Genomic DNA, 18,713 nt, shown 5'->3' on the forward strand with positions numbered 1-18,713 from the left:
TATTATAAATGGGTATTGTAGAATGTCAAATTGGTTTTTGTCTTTTATTCTATTATGGTGTTTTACATTAATTGATTTCAGATGTTAAATCAACCTTGCATTTCTGGGATAGATCCCATCTGGTTGTAATGTATAATCCTTTTTATTGGCGGATGGATTCAGTTTGCTAATATGCAGTGAAGGATTTTTTTTTTTAGTCAAGGATTTTTGCATCTATATTCAGGAGGGATGGTGGTCTGTAGTTTTCTTATTATGGTTCTGTCTGGCTTTGCTATTAGGATAATGCTGGCTGTATAGAATGAACTGGCAAGTGTTCCTTCTATTCTCAGAAACAGTATGGGAAGGACTGGTGTTACATTTCATATAGACTTCATCAATGAAATCACCTGGTTTTGGAAATTCATTATGGAAATATTTAAATTATGAATTCAAATTTCTTTACTTATAGTTTTGGTCAGATTTTTTGTTTCTTCTTGAGTCAGTTTTGAAAATTTTTATATTTTTAAAGATTTTTTCATTGCATCTAAATTGTCTAATTTGTTGCCATAAAGTTGGTCATAATATTCCCTTATAATCCTTTTAAATTTCTGTAGGGACCATAATGCTATCTTCATTTCTGAGTTTGCCAATTTGTATTTTCTTTTTTGTTGGTCAGTCCAGCTAAAGGTTTGTCAGTTTTACTGAGCTTTACAAAGACCAAGATTTTAGTTTCATGGATTCTCTCTTTTTCTGTTTTCTATGTTGTTCTATTATGCTCTAATCCTTATTATTTCCTTTCATTGCCTTGCTTTGGGCTAATTTTGTTCTTTTTGTAGTTTGTTAAGGTTAAAGCTTAATGATCAATTTCAGACCTTCTTTTTAAATGAAACATAGATGTGTTGTTGTTTAGTCGCTCAGTTGTGTCCAACTCTTTGCAACTCCATGGACTACAGCACGCCAGGCTTCCCTGGCCTTCATCATTGCCCGGAGTTTGCTCAAACTCATGTCCATTGGGTCAATGATGCCATCCAACCATCTCATCCTCTGTCGTCCCCTTTTCCTCCTGCTCTCGATCTTCCTCAGCATCACGGTCTTCAGTGAGTCAGCTCTTCACATCAGGCGACCAAATTACTGGAGGCTCAGCTTCAGCATCAGTCCTTCCAATGAATATTCAGGGCTGATTTCCTTTAGGGTACTGGTTTGATCTCCTTGTTATCCGAGGGACTCTCAAGAGTCTTCTCCAACACCACAGTTCAAAAGCATCAATTCTTCGGTGCTCAGTCTTCTTTATGGTCCAACTCTCATATCCGTATGTGACTGCTGGAAAAACCATAGCTTTGACTATACAGACCTTTGTCAGCAAAGTGATGTCTCTGCTTTTTAATATGCTTATAAATTCCCTCCTAAGTATTACTTTGTCTTCCACCTATAATATTGATATGCTGCATTTTCACTTCCTCTCTGTCGAAAATATTTAAAAATCCATTGTGGTTTCTTGACTCATTGACTGTTTAGAAACATGTCGTGTAATTTCCAAACATTTGGGAATTTTCCAGGTTTCTTTCTTGCATTGATTTTTTAATTCTATTGTGATTAAAGAACTCTTCAATCCTTTATTATAATTGGAGGATAATTACTTTACAATATTGTGATGGCTTTTGCCATGCATTAACATGAATCGGCCATAGGTATACGTGTGTCCCCCTATCCTGAACCCGCCTCCCACCTCCGTCCCCACCCCATCCCCCCAGGTTGTCACAGAGCACTGGCATTGGGTGCCCTGCTTCACGCATTGAACTTGAACTGGGCTTCCATTTTATTCAATTCTTTTTGATGTATTAAGATTTATTTCATGATTTAACTTATCATGCATACTAAAGAATATGCCCTTGAGAAGAATATGCATTCTTTGTTGGGTGGTGTGTAGAGCTGGTTGAGAGTGTTTTTCAAGTCTTCTATATCCTTGCTGATTTTCTATCTAGTTGTTCTATCAATTACTGAGAATGGGGATACTGAAACCCCTTTTTTGAACTGACTGGTTCTCTTTTACAGTCAGTTTTTGCTTCATGTACTTTGAGGACCTATTGTTAACTGTGTATACATTTACAATTGCTATATCTTCCTGATGTATTGATTCTTTTTATCATTATGAATGACTCAATTTATTTCTAGTAATATTTCTTAAGTTTATTTTGTTTGAAATTACTATAGTTACTCCAGTTCATGCTTATTGCTTGATCAGTAGTACAGAATTAAGACGTTTCCAAAAATCAAAGAATGATCACAGATGATCCTCTATTGTACCTTTTCTTTTGACTCTGGAGATTCTAGTCATCCCATTATTTTGTAGATCTGGGAAAAAGATGTTCACTTCCCTTCCAAGGGAAATAAAATGGCAGCTACCTCTTGGACTCTGTGCTAAGTCTTACAAGTAGGTTTTAGAAAATCGTCTCTATGGTTAAGTTTCGGCAAACACACATGCACGGGTGCACGTATACACAGTCTCACCCAGAAATAATCAATTCTAGTCCCTTCACTCATGAAGAGAAAATTGAGACATAGATCATCAGGAACCCATCTATGGAGTTTTGGCAGAATCAAGACAAGACTTCATCTCTCAATTCCTATTCTGGTGCCCATTCCATTCTATCACTCTGCTAAATTATTCTTTTAAGTCCTCAGTATGAGTGACAACAGCTGCCTGATGCAACAACCTTTTTTATTAACAAGTACACTCAAGATGATTTGAATAGGTACAAGCTATTCAAGGTTTCCCCGTCAGGACTCCAACATCTGAGAAAGACAATGAGGTTCTAAAAAGAGGGAGCTAGCTGGATTGGGTGATCAAGTTTTCGTGCCTGCCTTACTTACAAGTCTGCCACACTAGTGTTCATTTCAAGAGGCAAGGCAAGTGCTATCATTCTCAACCCATTTGACCTTCCACACTTGACTCAGTCGCATATGTACTACCATCCTTCAGTTATCTGCGGGGGGCTGGTTGAGGATACTCAAGTCTCTTATGTAAAACGGAGCAGTACATTCAATCTTCCACATCTATTGGATCTAAAGTGTGCTCATAGCCTTCCAGAACCTAGCTTACATACAAGAAGAGGAGATTCTGTATAAAACCAATTGAGAAATTTACACCACTGTGGTTCTACCATTTAGTTGGGTAATCTTGGAAAAGTACCTAAGTTAGAGTTTCAGTTTCTTATGTGAAATAGGTTATTCTAAGTATTAGATAACATAATTTATAAGGAAGTACCTAATCCACTCCTTTTTATTGGGGGTATTTTGTTGTTATTTTAAGACAATATATAAAGACAATCCAAGTTCTTACCACTACAGTAGAAGAAAAGAGGGCTGGCTGATCCTTTAAGGTTTTCATGTTTGTTTTATTTTGGTCAAAGAACTGCCATGATAAAGAACTTGGGTCAAAGTTATGTACTGTAAAATTGAACACTATACTTATCATAGACCTGAAGCTGTTTATTGGATTATATAACTATGAGTATCAGTTCAGTTCAGTTCAGTTGCTCAGTCGTGTCTGACTCTTTGCGAACCCCTGAACCGCAGCACGCCAGGTCTCCCGGTCCATCACCAACTCCCGGAGTTCACTCAAACTCATGTCCATCGAGTCGGTGATGCCATCCAGCCATCTCATCCTCTGTCATCCCCTTCTCCTCCTGCCCCCAATCCCTCCCAGCATCAGAGTCTTATCCAATGAGTCAACTCTTCGCATGAGGTGGCCGAAGTATAAAGTAATATAAATAGGTGCCTTTCTGTATTTTTATATGGCAAAATTTTCTGTGTGCTCGATTTTGGAAAGGGTATTTCCATCAGTTATAAATGGCTGTTCCATATTATGCGATAATTTAGATCAAGGTCATTACTAACCCAGATGACCAAACCTGAAAAATATTATTCTCACATCAGAGACCTTGAAGAAAGAATGCTCTAATGGAATTAAAATGCCTTGTGAAGAATTACAACGTGAGTAGCTCAAGAAATCTTAATTTGTAAAAGGTCACAGAGTTACAAAAAACATCGCTCATTTCAACTAATTAAATGAAATTTTAGTTAAACGGCACCTTTAAATATTGGTATTGCAGCTGTGAGTGCATTTAAATAGCATTTACACAGATATAATTAGCACAATTAAACATGGGTAGAAGTGGAAACACCATTCTTAATTATATTGATATAATCAGTTTTATTAATGCTTTATAGCAACAAAAGTGACATCTGACAGTCGCACACAATTCATGTCAGAAGGTAATATTAGCATTTGAGCATATTAAAGAATCTAAAGCCAGGTAAATGGGGAAAGAAAAAAGTCAAATGGAGTTCCTACCTGTGACAATACCATAGTTGGGAGGTTCGAGAATTACTCCATAAAACTGGATGATGTTTCTGTGACTGAGGACGCTGAGTATTTCTGCCTATACAAAAATCAAATACAAAATTGCATAAAATTTCACATTTATGAAAGTCTCATAAAATAGATTTTATATTCAATTTTCTTTTACATACTTTACAAAGATGTGTATGTGTTCAACAAGCATGTGATACTAATAAAACAGTGTCTTTGACAGTCTTCTTGATAGATTAAGAATTTATATTGAAAGTTTCTGAAAAATTTTTTAAAGAAATGGGGTTGAACTGGCAGCAGCAGAAGTGCTTACTAGAAAGCCAACATGACTGACGGCAGAGGGGGATGATTAAAGAGGGGAGATGCCATACTTAAGTAAAGGCCTTCTTCCTTAAAGTCAAACAGATTTTTTTTTTTCTGCATAGTATCCCCACTGGCAGACTGCAACACGACTAAATTTCTATTGGTTGGAAGAACAGTTATGACAAAATTGGCTCAGACAGTAAAGAGTCTGCCTGCAATTCAGGAGACCTGGGTTTGATCCCTAGCCTGGGAAGATCCCCTGGAAAAGGGAATGGCTACCCATTCCAGTATTCTTACCCCTCTGTCCATGGGATTCTTCAGGCAAGAATACTGGACTTGGTTGCCATGCCCTCCTCCAGAGGATCTTCCCGACCCAGGAATTGAACCTACGTCTTTATGTCTCCTGCACTGGCAGGCAGGTTCGTTACTACTAGCACCACCTGGGACACCCAGGAGGAGATGATTTTTCATTAAAAATGTGTGAAACTTGCTTTGAAGGTAGTTTGAGTAGACAGAAAACAGAGGTTATGGGTTGACACAGGGTCAATATGGGAACAAGAGAAAGGAGCGTTATCAGTGACTGGATGAGACATTCATTTTATCAAGGTTGATTTGACAATTTGTTTTAGTAAGTGTTGAAGGGGTCTATAGAAATAATTCCTTAACAATTACTGAGTGTTCACTGTGTGTAGAGATTCTGTATTCATCAAACAACGTTCTCATAATTTAGTTTTCCAAGTAGAAAGAAAATACACTAATTGGACAATAAATACAATTATTCATCCATATGGCAACTCTATTTCAAAGGTCAGCATAAATGACCTTTGTTGTAAAAATAGAGTTCATGTGAAGTTTGGAAATCATAAGCCCTCTGTTTTTCAGTGGCAGATCAACTCTTTGTGAGTAAAGCATGAGAGTTCAATGTGAGGACACATTAATGTTGGAACCAGTATCGGTCAAAATCAGGGAGTGTTATCCTTTGGCACATTTTGATATATTCTTCAGAACATCTAAATCTCGAAGCCATTAAAAATGTTTTCATCAATAAGAATAAATACAAGAATATTCTGAATCCTTGGACAATGATTTTATAATTCAGCATGACATGGAATTTTCAGTGTTTCAGCTAGCTTTCATGCTTACATTTAAGATACTAACAAATTATATCTTGGAGAGAGAATTTATCTTTTCAGGTATTGGTAAGCATGTCTAAATGGTCTTGAGTAGGTATATGCTAATAACAGAACAACTATTATCTTGTATTCCTTTGTTGTGCTCATGTTTTAATTTTTTACAGTTATGAAAAACTCTTGCAGTATGATTTGCAAGCAAAAGATGTTTTTATGGAATAAGGCTTTAGGTTCCAATTTAATAAACTAAGAATTTGATTTAACATCTCGAAAACAACATGCTACTTTAGAATGTTGTACGAGCTTCATGGAAAGGGGCTAATAATAAGTAGAGATAGATTAAATAAATAAGTGATATTTGCAATAAATGGAAATCATGATACCTGTTAGCAATTCAAACAAGCTCCAACAGAAATACCTGGGACTGATTGAATTATTAAAGCCTGTGCTTATAGTAGCCGGTATCTGAATGCAGGTGGATGTATTATAGAGATTTGCCTCTATAGGCACCTGCTTGTCAATAGTTCATCAGTGGAAATTGCTGAAGTAAGTATGCAGCAAATAATTTTTCCTTCAGTTGTTGTTTTCCCATTGTTTTCCAGATTTAAATTCTGGGATACTCTAGCAAATGGCTTACACATCAAAATAATGGATTAATGGCTTGAAAAAGTTCAGTTTTATGTTAAAAAGGAAACATATTAACAATGAAGGCTGAAATAATGCTCTATTGTGCCAAAATATTTAAATATTTTTTATACTATTAAAACTAAGAAGATTTGGTACGTAACTACAATGGAATATTACTCAGCCATAAAGAGAACAAAATATTGTCATTTGCAGAAACATGGATGTACTTAGAAAATACAGAAAGTGAAAGTATAAGTCACTCAGTCATGTCTGACTCTTTGCGACCCCATGGACTATGTAGCCGGCCAGGCTCCTCTGTCCATGGGATTCTCCAGGCAAGAATACTGGAGTGCGTAGCCATTCCCCAATAATTTAAAGGGGAATAGCCATTCCCCCAAATTTAAGAAGATAAGAGCCCACATTTAAAAAAAAAATTAAAATTACACATAAAAGGAAGGAGATGGGGAGGAAATAAAATATATTATTTGTGTTTATCTCTAGGTAGCAAAGGGCTTCTCAGGTGGCTCAGTGGGTAAAGAATCTGCCTGCAATGCAGGAGACGTGGGTTCAGTCCCTGGGTGGGGAAGATCCCTTGCAGGAGGGCATGGCAACCCACTCCAGTATTCTTGCCTAAAGAATTCCATGGACAGAGGAGCCCAGTGGGCTACAGTCCATACGGTTGCAAAGAATCAGACATGACAGAAGAAATTGAGCGCACACTAGGTAGTAAAAAGAATCATAACTGATTTAAAATTTCCACATATTTCCCAAATTCTTTACAATAGCCTCTATAATTTTTAATTGGAAAAAACAGTACATGCATGTTATCCATAATATGTATGACTAGAGCATATAAATATAACATTTAAAATATTGTTTTGCATGGAAATTTTGATTTTCCCTAGGATTGGATCAGAAAGAGGTAAAATTCTTTACTTACCTCCCCAGAACTACCCTAGGTATATACGGACTAGTTTAGTTAATCTCTGAGCTATGAGTTTCTCCTGACATGCAACCAGAACAAACATCTCCTGGGTTATTGCTGAAGAAGTCCATAAACTCTGAGAGGCCGTGAGACAAAAGTCTGGACACTGAGTATACCTACTCAGACTCTGGTTCAGTGTTTTATTAAATGGTCTTCCTCTCCCTTCTGACATTTGTTCTCGTAGCTCTTCAGAGAAGCCTTGCTTGACTTGCACCTTGTCTAGTATAAAACCACACGAGGGCGAAAGATCACATGCTTTATACAGCAGAAGCTCAACAGCATTTGAAGGGTGGATGAACAAATTGTATTTGACAATAATGATATTAAGTGTGTTTAAATAACTGCCGTGGTAAGAGTTCATGTAAGGTAAATGTTTACTCTGAACAGGGCAGTGAGAAGAGTAAAGTGCCTGTGGGTGTGGATTTGCTTCAATATTCATTCTGTTCTTTTACATGCATAAGGGTTACTTCAGGCTATTATTTCATAAGAATGCCAGTCAATCAATTATACAACTACAGTAGAAGCCACATTGAAATTTGTGTTCACGAGCCCTTTGTTGATGTGAGCTTTCAGGATAAAGCCTTGGATAGCTACAAGTTGCCTCTTGCAGTCCATGACAATCAAATGGGCAAAATTTCTTGAGAGCCCTTCCTTGCTTGTCTATTCTCCAAGCATGCCCTTATTCAACTTTTTCAGATATAGAGTGGAGAAGCTTGCTTAATCTTAAATCTTCTGCTTCCAGCTTTCTACCCAAGGCATTGTATCATTTATATTTCCAAATCACCTCTGCAAGTAAGCCAGCTTCTTATCGAGTCCACACCTTCCCCACACCATACCCACTGTAGCAGACACTCCTCTACCACACACTGAAAAATGGAGCCCTGATTCTTAGTAGTGGGGCTACATTTCACACACGCTTTTTGCATAGGCTGAATGTGTTCCCCTAAAATCCATATGTTGAAACCTGATCCCCAAAGCGATGGTATAAGGAGGTGGGACCGGTAAAAGATGATGAGGGTAGAGCCTCATGAATGGAATCAGCACCCTTATAAAAGAGCTCCCTCGCCCCCTCCTTCTGCCACATGAGGACACCACACAAAGATGGCCAACTGTGAATCAGGAAGTAGGTTCTCACCAGAAATGGACTCTGCTAACAACTTGATCTCGGACTTCCCAACCTCCAGAACTTATGAGTGTGTTGGTTGTTTATAAGTCATCCTATCTTCAGTATTCTGTTACAGCATCCTGAATGGACTAAGACAGCCCTCTTCCTAGGCTTGGGCCAACATCACGAAACTCTAAACTGAACCAGGCTTCTAAAGAACAGGATGGGTTTGAAAAGACAATGCCCTTGGTCTTCTCAGTACAGCATACCTCTTACCATTATCCCCACAGAGCTCAGAGCTATTGTACTTAGCAGTAGAATGTAAGGCACAAGGGGAAATACTTGATTTAAAAACTCCAAAAATAGGGACTTCTCTGGTGGACCAGTGGTTAAGAAATCTCCAGCCAATGCAGGGGACCCAGGTTTGATCCCTGGTCTGGGAAGATCCCACAAGCCATGGAACAACTAAGTCTGTGAGCCATAATTACTGACCCGAGCTCTAGCGCCTGTGCTCTGCAACAAGAAAAACCACCACAATGAGAAGCCCTTACACCACAAGAGCAAGCCCATGGCACAATGAAGACTCAGTGCAGCCAAAAAAAAAACCCCAAAACCCTAAAACAGTAGTGTATAAGGTCAAAACATCTTGCTTTTTCAGGCAAGAAGTAGGTAGACATTCTCTTCTGTTTCAGGCTCTGATTATAAAGATAATTGAGGCAGAATGCACTCTCTAAGTAATCAGAAGATTTACACGTGTCAGATGACAAGAACCAGTGTCAAAAAAAAAAAAAGCTGTTTACTTCATTACATTTTTACTCCAAGAATACTATTTTAGGGGCATTTTCCTAAAATAAAAACTTAATTCTCACAAGATGGAAAACCAGCTCCCACTTCTAAAAACTCAGTGCTATAGAACAACATTAAAAATAGGCGAGGATGATTTTCAATTCTGTATTGAATCACCAGAGTCCTACCCAGGTCGTGCTCTTTGAGTCACTTTTAGGCTTAATGAGACCCATTCAATAACACAGGCACACGACAAGCAGCAAATCTCTCAGCTCTGTAGGTTTTCTTTCAAATGCTGCCCTTTAGGTATTCAGGGAAATAAAGAAGGATAAACGAACTGAATTCAGGTTCCATAATATAATACAGCCTATATTCCTCATGACGTATGATGTCATGAAGACGTTTCTTTGGAAGAAAAATGGCTAGAAATACTAAGAAGGAAAAATAAACTAATCATTCTGCTCAGTCTTCGTGAACAGCCGAGATGGAGTCATGCAGGATGCATTACAAACATCACTGGTGCTGGGAAGTCTTTATTGCTCAATGGTTTTCCTGGTGGGCTGCAGGAGACTTACCACGTGCAGCTACCAGGACAGCTGCCTGGGCTCCGTTCCAGGGATCAGGCTGCTCTCCAGTTAAGTATATACCCAACTAAGGACAGACTAACCTGGCAGGATGGAAGGCTGGCTAAAACTGAATGAAATAAATATTGAAGATTTAAGGACAGGGATGTAAGAGATATCCCAAGGTATAAAAGACTAAGAGATTTTAGATTCTTCATGCTCAACAACAGAAGGTCACTGTGATGACATGAAAAAGTCAGATATATTGTAAACCTGTATTCAGTTTGGATAACAAAAGCACATTCAAGCACTCAATTTTCCACTAAACAACTTATATAACTTGGTCAAAGAGATCACTTGGGGCTAAAATTACACAGAAAACCTCCCCAAAGAAAGCACTTGAATAAGACTTGAAGTATGAATTAATGAAGGGCTAGGCTTTTAAAAAAATAATAAAACACAATATAATGTAATCAAAACTAGGTCAGTGGAAATTTAAATTCTAATTCCAAAATGGATGGCCCTGGAGCCACCTGGTTACTCTGAACCTTGTTTCCTCCTAGAAAATTATTTTTTGCTGGACAATATTATCTTCCAGATTCCTTCATGCTTTAAATTTCTATCCATTTCTATAAAAAACAAACAAACAAAACAAAAAAATACACCTAACTTGATGTATTTCTAACAGTTGCTTTACTCAGAGTGGATCCGCAATAGATATGTGGTAAACTGAACTGAGGTCATTAACTGTGGTGTATTAGGATACCCTCTGGAGTCAAACAGGCTGGAGGCAGGAGTCTTGGCTATGCCTCCTATAAGCTGAGTGACTTAGGGGAAGCGATTTAAACTCTCTGGGCTCCAATCTCCTTAAGGGAGAACAGAAATCCTACCCTAGTATCTAGAAATTCCAGGTATTTAACCAATGATAATTTCTTTCTCTGAAGGTCTTCCTTTTCCTTTTTAACCAGTTTATCATTCAGAGTCAAGTCAAGCTTATGAGCAGAGATCAGATTTCTTCCACGTTGGATTCCACTTTCATAATTCCACTTTCATAATTGTCTTAGTTAGCTTCATGTATTTATCATATTTGACTTTCCACGTTTATCTGAGCTGTGTTGTGCTCAGTTGCTCAGTTGTGTCTGACTTTTTGTGTGACCCGATGGACTCTACGCTCCAGGCTCTTCTGTCCATGGGATTCTCCTGGCAAGAATGCTGGAGTGGGTTCCCATGCCCTCTTCCAGGTGATCTTCCCCACCCAGGTATGGAACCCACATCTCCTGCATTCCCTGTATTGCAGGTGGATTCTTTACCCACCCCCTTTAAAAAAATACAATAAAAATATGAGTCCTTTCATCTAAATACTTTTTTTTATCAAAAGCTGCCTTTGCTCAAAGAGATTCCAGTTTGCAGACTTCTATACAAAAACAGCTAGTACACACCGAGTGTCTACTGTGCCAAACAATTCATATAGACAGCTTTAAAAAATAATATTTTATATTAGTCTTCTAATATTTTGTCAAAATATTTTATTTATTTGGCTGCTCCCGGTCTTAGTTGCGGCATGTGGGGACCTCATTCCCTGACCAGGGATCAAAACTGGGCCTTCTGCGTTGGGAATCTTAGCCACTCAACCACTACAGAAGCTCCTCTGTTTGTATTTTGGCTGTACTGGGTCTTCATTGCTGTGTGTGGGCTTCTCTATTGCGGTGAACAGCAGCTACTCTTTAGCTGTGGTGCATGGACTTTCCGTTGCAGTGGCTTCTCTTGTTGCGGAGCACAGGCTCCAGGCTTGTGGGGTCAGTAGTTGTGGCTCACGGGCTTAGTTGCTCCACGGCATGTGGGATTCTTCCTGGACCAGGGATCGAACCCATGTCCCCTGCACTGGCAGAAGAATTCCTAATCTCTGGACCAACAGGGTAGTTACCATCCATTTATTTCATTTTGTGATCTTGCTTTTTTATTCTGAAGTATTTTATATTTGCTGTGAACACATTTGCTAATGTTATTTAATGGCTTAGATTAATCAAAGCCCACCAGGCTCTTCTGTCCATGGAGTTCTCCAGGCCAGAATACTGGGGTGGGTTGCCACGCCCTCCTCCAGAGGATCTTCCCAATCCAGGGATTAAACCCAGGTCTCCCACATCGTAGGTGAATTCTTTACTGTCTGAGCTACCAGGGAAGCCCAGATTAATTTAGAGAACCAAAATATTATATAAATATAATTCTAAAACACTTGCATGCTTTTTTTGAGCAGAGGTATTTATTTATCTGTATTTTAAATATATGTACTATGAAGAAATTAAAGGAAGAAATGGAACAGGTAGTTAAAGAACCTGATGAAAATAATCAAATTTCAGAAAGGTGAGTAATGCAAACATCATTCTGTCTGGTGATGATATATGCAATTGGTAGACTGACCTTTTAAAGCCTCAAAGCAAATCATGAGTCAGAGCCTTCTACTATTGCAGAGAAATTTTAAAACTTGCCTAAGAGCACAAAAAATGGCAAAGCCATGTTTTTAACACAGATTGTCTTATGTCAAAGTTCTGTTTATAATCACTAAACCCTCCCACTTTACTTTACAAACCTAATTTGAATACAGAATGGGATATTAGTTTATAGAACATCTTAAAATTATAATAGACCTAAAAAAATACCAAAACTCTCTAGTTAGTTACAGAAACGTGAGAAACAACTCTTCATCAACTCCCCTTAGGGCCTCAGCCACTACCTCCACTGTAAGATTTCCAAGCCTTCCTGACACTCAACTGGGCACGATCAAGTCAAGAACCAAGATCTAATTCTCACTAGGCCATCAGGCCAGCAAGAAATGACCAAATTTATAGTTAATAAAACCAGTTAATTGCACAGCATGAAGCACCCTCTCTCTATGCAAAAATTACATGGTTAGGAATTTTGAGCAACTCTCACAATCTGATTAGTTAAGTGCTTTATAATATTACTCTACAGTGCAACAGAGTTTGATTATTTATATCCCATTAGAGAAATGTTTGCTACATTTATTATAGAAATCTGCAAAATCATTTAGAAGAATTCAGGCAAACTTAATTTTTAAATAGTCTGAAAAGTCCTTTCACATCTTGTAGACTCCAATTAGACAGCATCTTGAATACCTGGATTCTTCCATTTAATGATTTCACTATTTCTGGGTTCTGTCAGCATACTCAAACAATAATTAATGACAAAGGCATGTGTGTGATATCTGTCAGACTATTGAGTGACAAAAAAGCACCAAACCCCAACAAATATGTGGTAAAAAAATAACCTGGAATCACAGACTCTTAAGATGATTTCTCCCTTAAAGGTTTAAAGAAGAGATAGCCTCCATTTAGGCAAACTCTCCCATATTAATAACCATCACCACCATCACCACCACAATCTTTCTTGTCACTAACCTTCATGCTGAAATCTAAGTCCTTCTTTGTGTTCATTAGAGATAGTAAAAGATAACATCTGAAGGCTAATTTTCATATTACACTACATTATAGGTTTTCCTAAGCCTAGACTCTGGCAGTTAGTGACGGACAGGGAGGCCTGGCGTGCTGCGGTTCATGGGGTTGCAAAGAGTCAGACACGACCGAGCGACTGAACTGAACTGAAGTGAACTGAAGCCTAAAGCTGGATGAATCACAAGCTGGAATCAAGACTGCCAGGAGAAATATCAACATCCTCAGACATGCAGATGATACCATTCTAATGGCAAAAAGTGAAGAAGAACTAAAGAGCTTCTTGATGGTGAAAGAGGAGAATGAAAAAGCTGTCTTAAAACTCAACATTCAGAAAACTAAGATCATGGCATCTGGTCTCATCACTTCATTGTAAACAGAAGGGGAAAAAGTAGAAAAAGCGACAGATTTTATTTTCTTGGGCTCCAAAATCACCACGGATGTGACTGCAGCCATGAAATTAAAACACCCTTGCTCCTTGGAAGGAAAGCAATGACAAATCTAGACAGCATATTAAAAAGCAGAGACATCACTTTGCCAACAAGGGTCCCTATAGTCAAAGCAATGGTTTTGCCAGTAGTCATGTACAGATGCAAGAGTTGAACCATCAAAAAGGCTGAATGCTGAAGAATTGATGCCTTTGAACTGTGTTGGTGGAGAAGACTCTGAATAGCTGGAGAGTTCCTTGGACAGCAAGGAGATCAAACCAATCAATCCTAAAGGAAATCAATCCTGAATATTCATTCAAAGGACTCATGCTGAAGCTGAAGCTGCAATACTGTGGCCCTGATGCAAAGAGCTGACTCATTGGAAAAGACCCTGATGCTGGGGAAAGATTGAAGGCAAAAGGGGAAGGGGGTGGCAGAGGATGAGATGGTTAGATAGCATCACTAACTCAATGGACATGAATTAGAGAAAAGTTTGGGAGACAGTGGAGGACAGAGGAGATGGCATGCTGCATGCAGTCCATGGGGTTGCAAAGAGTTGGATATGACTTAGTGACTAAACAAGTCAAAAACTCTAATTCTTATCAATTTTCTTGACATGTCTTATTTTTCAATTTTTAGGAGTTATTTTACCTAAATTTATGCAAAAATACCAATCATTCTAAAAACATACTCAAGTAACTGGTAGAGCCACCTGACTGAATGTATTCACTTTTCAGCCCAATATTGAGGTACTGTGTAAACTTGGTTACTATGGCTCTCTTCAAAAACATCTTTATATTCCTCCGATCCAAAAGACAATTTTTTACGTTTTTAGGTTCAATCAAATAAAGTTATAATTTAAGTATAATCATCTTCAGTTCAGTTAAGTCACTCAATTGTGTCTGACTCTTTGCGACTCCATGGACTGCAGCACGCCAGGCTTCCCTGTCTATCTCCAACTTCCAGAGCTTGCTCAAACTCATGTCAATCAGGTCGGTGATGCCATCCAATTATCTCATCCTCTGTCTTCCCCTTCTCCCACCTTCAATCTTTCCCAGCATCAGGGTCTTTTCTAATGAGTCAGCCCTTAGCATCAGGTGGCTAAAGCATTGGAGCTTCAGCTTCAGCATCAGTCCTTCCACCTTTAGGATTGACTGGCTTGATCTCCTTGCTGTCCAAGAGACTCTCAAGAGTCTTCTCCAACACCACAGTTCAAAAGCATCAATTCTTCAGCACTCAGTTTTCTTTATAGCCCAACTCTCACATCCATACATGACCACTGGAAAAACCATAGCTTTGACTAGACGGACCTTTGTTGGCAAAGTAACATCTCGGCTTTTTAATATGCTGTCTAGGTTGGTCATAGCTTTCCTTCCAAGAAGCAAGCATCTTTTAATTTCATGGCTGCTGTCACCATCTGCAGTGATTTTGGAGCCCAAGAAAATAAAGTCTCTCACCGTTTCCATTGTTTACCCATCTATTTGCCATGAAGTGATGGGACCAGATGCCGTGATCTTCGTTTTTTGAACATTGAGTTTTAAGCCAGCTTTTTTACTGTCCTCTTTCACTTTCACCAGGAAGCTCTTTGGTTCCTCTTTGCTTTCTGCCATAAGGGTGGTGTCATCTCCACATCTGAGGTTACTGATATTTCTCCTGGCAATCTTGATTCCAGCTTATGCTTCATCCAGCCCAGCATTTTGCATGATGTACTCTGCATATAAGTTAAATAAGCAGGGTGACAATATATAGCCTTGACATACTCCTTTCCCAATTTGGAACCAGTCTGTTGAAGCCTCACTTGGAGAACTTTGAGCATTACTTTGCTAGCATCTGAGATGAGTGCAATTATGCAATAGTTTGAACATTCTTTGGCATTGCCTTCCTTTGGGATTGGAATGAAAACTGACCTTTTCCAGTCCTGTGGCCACTGCTGAGTTCTCCATATTTGCTGGCATATTGAGTGCAGCACTTTCACAGCATCATCTTTGAGGATTTGAAATAGTTCAGCTGGGATTCCATCACTTCCACTAGCTTTGTCTGTAGTGATGCTTCCTAAAGCCCCCTTGACTTTGCATTCCAGGATGTCTGGCTCTAGGTCAGTGATCACACCATTGTGGTTATCTGGGTCATGAAGATCTTTTTTGTATAGTTCTTTTGTGTATTCTTGCCACCTCTTCTTAATATCTTCTGCTTCTGTTAGGTCCATACCGTTTCTGTCCTTTATTGTGCCCATCTTTGCATGAAATGTTCCCTTGGTATTTATAATTTTCTTCAAGAGATCTCTAGTCTTTCCCATTCTATTGATTTCTTCTATTTCTTTGCACTGATCACTGAGGAAGGCTTTCTTATCTCTCCTTGCTATTCTTTGGAACTCTGCATTCAGATGGATATATGTTTTTCCTTTTCTCCTTTGCCTTTTATGTCTCTTCTTTTCTCAGCTATTTGTAAGGCCTCCTCAGACAACCATTTTGCCTTTTTGCATTTCTTTTTCTTGGGGATAATTCTGATTACCACCTCCTGTACAATGTTACAAACCTCCATCCATAGTTCTTCAGGCCCTCTATCAGATGTAATCCCTTGAATCTATCTGGTCTTAGTAAAAGGAATATTTGTGATTTTCCTGAACTGGTTGGTTTTTAATCCCCATTGCTCAACAACCTATCATGTTACATTTCTCAAGTTGATTGCTAGAAAGCTTAGGCACAAACTTGTTGCCTATATCTAGAAAGAATAAAGAACCTCATGAGTGTGTTTTTATCATACTATTTTCATTTTTGTTTCCATTTTGGTTTTTTTTTTTATACCAGATTTTCCCTTTGCCCCATTTTCCTATTTTAATTTTTAAATCTCATAATTTGTATTTTTATTAGCTGCCTTAAATCATTTTGACAGTGAAGCCATACAATAAAATAGTATTTTGTATTGTATCTCAAACTGGACTATTCAAGATAAGAGTCCAGGGTCCATAGATGGTCCCTGGTGGCCCATCAGAAAACTCAAAGAAACACTGGTCTAATCAAAGGGTTATCTCTTGGTTACTTCTCTGTGCACAAAGATACTCTCTCCTTCACTTTTTCTCCTCCAGCAGCCTTCACTAGCATTCTGCTTTAGCAGTTCATGACCATCCCTTAGATCTTTCTATTACCCACCCATCTCAAACTCAGAAGGCCCTTTTTTACCTTAACCTTTTAGCCTTATTCACCTTAAGCCTGCTCTTCAGTTATCTTATCAAGGTCTCTAGTCCCTTAATTCCTTTCAGTTTTCCCTCTCTAATCAACTGGTTCTACTGAAAGAAAGTGAAAGTCGCTCAGTTGTGTCCGACTGTTTGTCCATGGACTGTATAGTCCATGGGATTCTCCAGGCCAGAATACTGGAGTGGGTAGCCTTTCCCTTCTCCAGGGGATCTTCCCAACCCAGGGATCGAACCCAGGTCTCCTACATTGTAGGTGGATTCTTTAAAGCTGAGCCACAAGAGAAGCCCCATTGTGGCTTCTTTCTATTGAAAGAAAGAGAGATCCAAAATAACAGTAGTTAAACAAGTAGTTCATATTGTCTCAAAATATGAGGGCTGCAGGAAGCCCAATATGGAAGCTCCACAATTATTAATACAGTCTGCCTCACCGTCCTTCGCACCAGTTTACATCCTCAAGGTAACTCCTGAGGTTCTAAGCCATTATATTCACACTTGAGGCGGCAGGAAAGAGGAAAGTGTATAAAGGCATTCTCTTAGGTCAGCTTTCTTTAAAGAGCACCCTCAGCAATCTTAGCCAATGAGTTCTGTTTACATCTCCATTTATTGAACGCTAAAAGGCTGTAGCAGTAATTTCGAGTATCTCCAATTTCCTCCCTTCTTCATTTTCTGTTCACTCAACAAATATTTACTGAGTATTTATGTGCCAGGCACTATTTTTTCGGGGCTGAGGAGAGTGATGGACCAGATAGCAAAGCCATTGCCTTCACAGAGCTTACAATTTAGAGAGGAAGACAGACAATGATGATATTAAGTAATAAACAAGATAATCTTTATGAGTTACCTACAATAAACCTTGACTCTACTCATGGCCTTTAGCTGCTCTTGCCTTTTTCAGTCTCAGATCACTATGGATGTGCTACACCAGAGAAATGGGCATAACTGTCCTCAGTATTCCTTCCTTACACTTTCTGCCTTTCTGTCTCTAAGAAAAAGGTATCCTTCCTTCCCAGATCTTACAATGGCGCCTGTGCTCTTTTTTTTCCCCCGCCTGTGCTTTTTATATCTCCCCTTTTCACTCAAGACGTATAATCCATCAATTATATCCTTTCTGGAACACTCTCTTTCTAGTTCTACCCTCTAGGCCTAAAAAATGCTTGAGTTTCACAACAAACAACTTTGCTTGACCCTCTTCTCAAACTACTTTTCTAAACATCAAAATGTCTTGAAATAATACTTTTCACTAAGTTCTGTTTCTTTGCTTTTTATTCATTTCTTAATCCCATTATATTTGGCTAGATTTTTATTCTATTGTTAAAGTTTCCCTAACTAATTCTGAATTCTGATCTTTTCTATTAAATACCCTTTATAGGTTATATTCTGACTTTTTCAGTTAAATATAACCTCCCCTGAACATTCTGATAAAGTCCCTTAGATCTATACCTGTGCTATTTTCTGGTATGAATGAAAACAAGAGACACGGGCATTCTAAGTTATATAAAAATAAAATAAACCCCTACTTTCAAGGCTCACACAATAGCAGGGGAAAAATAAAAGTGCATAATAACAAAATGCAACACAATGATAATAAGAAGTAGAAAGTGTCGTGGAGGACCCATATAGAGATTAGGTGAAGCTAGGGGTAATGGAAAGCTTCAATTAGACAATGGAAAATGAATTAGGCTTTAATTTATAGCTAGAGAAGGCTTGTCGTTCCAAGCAAAGGGAATAGCAAGAACTTTGGCAGAGACAGCATGGGGCAGCATGTTTGAGAGATA

At 38.5% G+C, this 18,713-nt stretch overlaps 1 protein-coding gene across 5 annotated transcripts in view; it reads right to left on the reverse strand.

Annotated features, from left to right (window-relative positions):
• Nucleotides 1–18,713, reverse strand: part of MAP3K20 (mitogen-activated protein kinase kinase kinase 20) — a 166,940-nt gene that overhangs the window by 85,948 nt on the left and 62,279 nt on the right. For all 5 annotated transcript variants that reach the window (XM_027557437.1, XM_027557455.1, XM_027557447.1 and 2 more), the window contains exon 3: nucleotides 4,334–4,421. In XM_027557437.1, the coding sequence (XP_027413238.1) occupies nucleotides 4,334–4,421 (88 nt within the window). The remainder of the gene's footprint in view (nucleotides 1–4,333; nucleotides 4,422–18,713) is intronic.

Source organism: Bos indicus x Bos taurus, chromosome 2 (assembly GCF_003369695.1).
Source record: "Bos indicus x Bos taurus breed Angus x Brahman F1 hybrid chromosome 2, Bos_hybrid_MaternalHap_v2.0, whole genome shotgun sequence".
Taxonomy (NCBI): Eukaryota; Metazoa; Chordata; class Mammalia; order Artiodactyla; family Bovidae; genus Bos; species Bos indicus x Bos taurus.